At 41.1% G+C, this 6,106-nt stretch overlaps 1 protein-coding gene across 1 annotated transcript in view; it reads right to left on the bottom strand.

Moving 5' to 3' along the window:
• Positions 1-3,376: 3,376 nt before the first annotated feature.
• The window catches only part of LOC127142800 (transmembrane protein 132C), a 43,313-nt gene continuing 40,583 nt past the window's right edge, over positions 3,377-6,106 (bottom strand). Inside the window, exon 3 of the mRNA XM_051072861.1 lies at positions 3,377-4,296. Coding sequence (XP_050928818.1) covers positions 3,908-4,296 — 389 coding nt within the window. The 3' untranslated portion in view covers positions 3,377-3,907. The remainder of the gene's footprint in view (positions 4,297-6,106) is intronic.

The raw sequence follows: 6,106 nt of genomic DNA, 5'->3' as shown, positions 1-6,106 counted from the left end.
AGTACAGCAGCATTCCAAACTGGTCCAGTGAAAGAAAGGAAAGTCATTCATAGATTTTATTCTCATGATTTTTTTTTTCTTTTTCTATTTGTCCCACCACAGACCAAGATAGCATCAGTCAATAAATTTCTTCCATTGCAGGATTAACAGTCAAATTGAAAAAGTGTTAACATGCATTGCAGTGACCTGGTTTCTCCATAAAGCAGCAAGTAGCAACTGACAGGAGACAGATTTTTGGGTAACATTAGAGCAGAAAAGGAAAAGGAAGGCTGTTGGTGTTTGTTTTTATGGTACTTATTTATTAGCTGAATTATGGACGTTTTTTTACTGATACAAAATTGTTTTTTTTCTTCCACCAACACTGGCTGTGCCCTGGCTTGTGCATAAAATCACAGCTTTGCATTTGGGTCACTGCAGCCTTGTTGCACAGGAGGAGATATCAGAGGGAAGCTTACACTAACCACCGTGACCCAAAAGACTGATTAGTTATTCAGATAAACCAAATGACATGAGTGCATGAAAGCCTGCTGATTATACATAGTGCTCACAAACAAAGCACACTAATAAATTAATATTTATATTGATGCATCTTTGAACTAAATTAAAGATTATTAGCCCTTGGAAATCCACCTCACCCAGCAAGGAGGAAGAAGGAAACTGTTTTGTCAGACAATAAGAAAAGCCATTTAAATTGACTGCAAAATCAAAACTCTGCATTACTCAGGCATGTTTTGTCTAACCTTAGGTTTTGCTGAGAGTAATTGTAAAGCGTGCACATTGAATTCGAAAAATTCAAGGCAAATGTAATTAATCTGATTGTAAACAATAAATTAAGAGGATTAAGCACCGCATTATTTCCCCACAGTCCTTAAAACTTTAGGAGTTTTTATCAAAAAAGCCCAGGAATGGGTAAAAAGAGTCAAACTTCGAGAGTAAAAAAATCTACTGATTCTATCTGACAGCAGCACATGTAGGAGCATAGACTGTTCAGAGAGATTCTCAGTATTCTTTTGTCACAAGTTGGTGTGGTGCAAGAGGGGACGAGATGGATAAGGGAGGGAAAGAAAGACAATGGAGAGGGGAGTAACTCCAGAGAATATAAATAGTTAATGATGCCTTGGCTGCTGGGAGAAGCACACTCAAGCTACTTGTAATGTAAGCTGTCCATAAACACACCCACACCGATGAATAGGCAAACATTGGTCGACAGTTTGCAAACATACAGAGAGAGAGAGAGAGTAAAGCTGAGACACTGCGTTCCAACTTAAAAAACGTCCGTCTTGAATGTCGATCAGCACAAATGCACACGCTCTCCAGCTCCCACCTCCAGTGAAAGAGAACTCGAATTCACACCATCATCAGGAGGATATCAAGTGCTTAAAGGGCGCTTGAAAGTAAAGTTTTGTATTATCAGGCAATCCAACAGCTGACACAAGATTAATCAACAGCGTTCTTTCGGATGTCCAGTAACAGAGGATGGTAAGCTGGCAGTCAAGCACTGTAAAGTAGCCTGTGATTTTTCAAGCACTTTGAGGTTTAATCTTTTGGTTGCTAATGAGGTATTTTGGTGGAATTTTAAGTCCACCCCATCCCAGCGGAAAACATAAAAAAGATTAACTTCTGAATGATCTCGGGGTGCAACACTGGTGCAAAAAAGGCTTAAAGCTTCCATTTACGCACATGCTGACAAATGTGATAAACACACACTGCGAGCACTAATACTTCATGGGAGTTCATCATCACTGGAGTGAGAGAAAAAGCAATGAGGCTTTTTGGCAGATTTCCTGCTTACCCAAGGTTGACAAATTGCCAAGGCTCTCTGTCACAGCTCCACTTTGAGGCTGCTAACTGTTTCATCTGCCATGATTTAGATCTCAGGCATAAAAGTAGCCCAGCGGAAATGCATATTCCTCACACCTTAATTTGCATCAAACAACATGGGGCAATTACAGTCACTTTGAATACTAAATTGCATGAGACAAAGCTCAATGAATCAATACCTTCTTTGTTGTTGTTGTGTGGAATCACCTCAGATAAAAAAAAAAAAAAAATCCACAGACAGGCAATTTTGAAGGTGAGTACATGAAGCAGTTTTCATAAATAACACAAAGGTGTAATTAAGGTTTTATCCAGTCAAAACAGTCCCACCAGACTGTCAAGAGATGCAGCAATATCAGTCTAATATCTCTCCAAACTGATTTGAAAAGGTTACAGTAAACACAAACAAACTTTCTCTACAAAACACTTTATCTATTGCAATTAAAATCTCAGCAGGTAGTTAATCTCTCCTAATAGAAACTCCTATAAAGGTCATACCATGACATCATGAACATAGCCTGTCAACTGCAAGCACAAGAAATAATACCACAAATAAACTCTTCAAACTTTGCTCTCACTTTTCAGTTTTTTATTTATTTATTTATTTTTTACTTTAACATCACTGAAATTGCTTGTGCTTCAACTTGCAGAAAACTTTTAAATAAATACCAAGAGGCTTCAGGCTGGTCCAGAGCCAAGATTTGGTGTGTGGCAAGTTCTCTCTTTTTCATTGAAATCCAGTTATCTCTAAAAAATGTCTGCCATCTGAAATTAGCATTTGCTTGGCAGCAGCAAAGCACGTTAAGGATCTGAATGATGTTTGTCTGTGTTGTCTGTGCACACAATAAAGCCAAGGTAATTGATTGCATGAGGGCTCTGTTAGTTGCCACTGTCTTGTTTACATTTCTTTTCATTTGTGGTATTATGATTTTCTGATTAGTAGACAAATTACCTAAATAAACAGGCTAAATAACCCAACAGCTGCTGGGCAGCGTCATGGCAACATCGTCTATTGACTGGAGCATGGTGTGGCTTATCATACACACATTTCCTAATCTCAAATGTTGGAGATTGAGCTGATTTGCAGATGTGCAGATTATTATGTTTTTGGTTAAACATGCTGCTATCGGTAAAGTTTCCAAACTGCAACAGTGTCTGGTCGTAGGAAAGAAAGACATACAATGGCTGTACTCCAACTGTGTTGCCTACATTCTGTACAGTAAAGTATTTAAGAAACAAAGAGGCATTGTGCTAGATTAGTTATACCCTGCATGATTCATCTCAGTATATGACTCAGACACACAATGACTAAGAATGCCTTGAGAAAATTGCACTGCTGTATGCCTCAGTGCAGTTTCACAGTTAAGTGACAGGTATACTGTAAATGTTGGTATGCATTGTCAGATCTGTGGTTGTGGAGCATTCTCATACATTTTATCTATCATTGGTGCTTTCTTTAAAATCATGTGATGACCAGTAATTTCTGGTAATGACGGGACATTAGTCGAGCAGCATAGTAAACTGTGTTCTCCCAGGTGAAGGTTTACTTACCTGAGGGTGAAAATTTGCACTGACGAGAGCGTGGACAGAGCCAGAAAAGTCGAGACCGTTTCCCTCTGCCGGATGGGTTTGGAAGGCGACATCACCACGAAGTTATTGTCCAGCTTGAGCTCCGATAGGGGCTGAAACAGCCTGACACTCCCAATGCGCTGCATAGGTGTATGCCCTGCAAAATAACCCATTGGCCTCGGCTGGTCTGTGTGAACAGAACTGCCCTTTCTTGAGTCCTCTGAGTTGCAGTCTCCATTGTCAGTGTTTTGAACCATGTAGTAGAGCTCCACAGGGGTTCCCTGGGCCTGCTCAGAAACCCTCTGCCTCCCTGGCCTGACAGTGGGAGGGCTAAACCAGCTGGCCAGTGGTTCCAGCTCGGCAACACAAATCCCCAACTCACCTTTTAGTCCTGCATGTGCCACGCACCTCTTGAGTCTCATGGAAGGCGAACATCCTGACGCAGGGCAGCTTGTGGATGGCGCTGTAATCATCCCAGTCCCTCCCTGCAATGTAGAACAACACTTGAACCTTTGGCCAACTAGGGTGAATCCTCTCGCTGATAATATAAGTGTGGACCTTCCAGTTGAATGTAAACAGAGGCGGCGATGATGTTGATATTGGCACTGATGATGAAGTCAAGGAGGGCATATTGAAGGACCCTGGCAAGGTTTGCAGCAGCTCCAGAGGAACAGGGCTGCTGTACAGACAGTGGCCCGTAGCTAGCATTGACAAAGGGCATCTGCCTGGCCTGGTGGATGAAGAAGGACTCCGTGCGAGCCTGCAGGCTGGAGTTCCTCATTAAGTCCTGGTTCGCCTCCTGTAGGAAGAACGCTGACTCAGCGTTGAGGATCCGGTAGCTGACAGGCAGATAGATTGGCGTGGGGCCATACCTCTGCAGGCCCTCCAGGATCACCTTGCTGTCCACCACTGAAACAGAGAGAAAGAAAATGAGCATGACTACCTGTTTATCTTTGTCTCAAGAACCGAGTTAAAAACTCAGCACACTTGTGGTTATGCATTGTTTTACTTGTGGCGGTATGAAGAAATTCATTGTCTAAACCTTGTCAACACCCGAGATAGGTGTGAAATCAAAGAGCAGAATGAGAATAATTGGGGGAAATAGCTCACAACCTGGACGGTGGCACTTCACATTTAACATAATATTTGCATGCATTGCCTGCAACCTGAGGCAATCATATCTACAGTCAGTTCTAGCGGTGAATGTTAAATGGTTCATTGGAAACATTTCCATATGATATCACTTTCATGAGCCGCTGCTCTTATTTAGAAGAATTTGTTAGACTCAATTCACAACACTGGCGTCTTTCTGAGTCACTTGCTTATCAGGCTTGTCCACGTTCCCTCCTGCTCTCGATCCTTTTCATTACGACGCACTAACTCGATCTGTTTTTCTCTCTCCTTATATTTCTTCCTTCCTTTTCTCATGTGACTTGATCTCCTGTCTCCTTCCTCTGTCATTCAAACCTCCTCTTGTGCTTCACTACTGTCAAGTATGGAAAGTTGTCATCAAATTCTGGGTCAGATTCTTAAGCTGTTTTCTAATTCTACACCGCATTAGTAATTCTAATCAGGTTTTGATTCTATGGTGTGTTCACACTGGAAACTGACAGAATCAACATTTTACAGTGGTGCTGTTGATCTGCACTTTAGCCCACAGTGGCAGCACACAATGGAAAAGCAGGAGCTACACACAACTGTACAGCATAAAAATAAATTGTGGAGGCTGGTGAAGACAGCTCAGGGAAGATCTTGGATAGAAATCTTACTTTCTCTTTGTGAAGTTTAATTGGCAGTGGCATTTCAATGCTGCAGTGTGATTGATGTGAGCTGGCTCACATAATGCATTATTTCCTGTTTGTACAAAATTTTATTGCTGCAAAAACAGTATACCTTGACAATTAGTCCCTAGCATGCAGTGTGTTATTTTTTTCTTCCATCAAATGTTTCCTGACCTAAATCAGGGTGTCTGGTAACTTTTGATATTTTACTATATTGTTACTGTGGTGTCATTGAGTTAAATATCAAAAAAATAATACTGAACTATTAGTTCCTGTTTGTAGCATACCCATGCATGTGCAGATAACTATCACTGGATACTGAAGAAAACTTAAAAACAAGTGTGATTTTTAAATGGATTTATGGAAGTTTATTCATGATGGACACAGAATGATATTGGTATTCTTGGAATGTGTGTGTAAATGTGTGATATCATGTCCATGTGTTCAGATTTGATTGAGTTATGACTCTAAGAAAGAGGAGTAGGAAGAATATCAAGAATCAAAGTGCTGCAATTGAGTGCTAAGTACTGTAATTGCCTCAACGAGCTGCGTGCCACAGCCAGTCTTGCTGCTGCAACTGCTGACCTTGTTGATAAGCAGGTCAAATTGGTGAGCCAAATTACAATAATGAACTTCCCATTGTATTCCCATTGCACCTGCTCCCTTTCACCTCATGTGGTATCTTTGCCTCACGTCTCTCCTTCCTTGCTTCCCCTTCAACTCTCCTGCGCAACCCAGGGGAGATGTCTCACAGTTTGAAAACCTCTGTGCTAAGGTATTGGAAAAAATATCAGTTTAGTATTCTTAAAAAAACACAGGTATCATATTAGTACCAGTATCAAAAAAAATTTAGGATATATACAGTTATACAAGACAGCACGCTCAACCAGCATGTCCATCCAACCTCACCAGACATTGCATGGACCTAAAACCTGCCC

This window comes from Lates calcarifer, linkage group LG9 (genome assembly GCF_001640805.2).
Source record: "Lates calcarifer isolate ASB-BC8 linkage group LG9, TLL_Latcal_v3, whole genome shotgun sequence".
Lineage (NCBI taxonomy): Eukaryota > Metazoa > Chordata > Actinopteri > Centropomidae > Lates > Lates calcarifer.
This window is presented reverse-complemented; position numbering and strand designations above follow the sequence as displayed.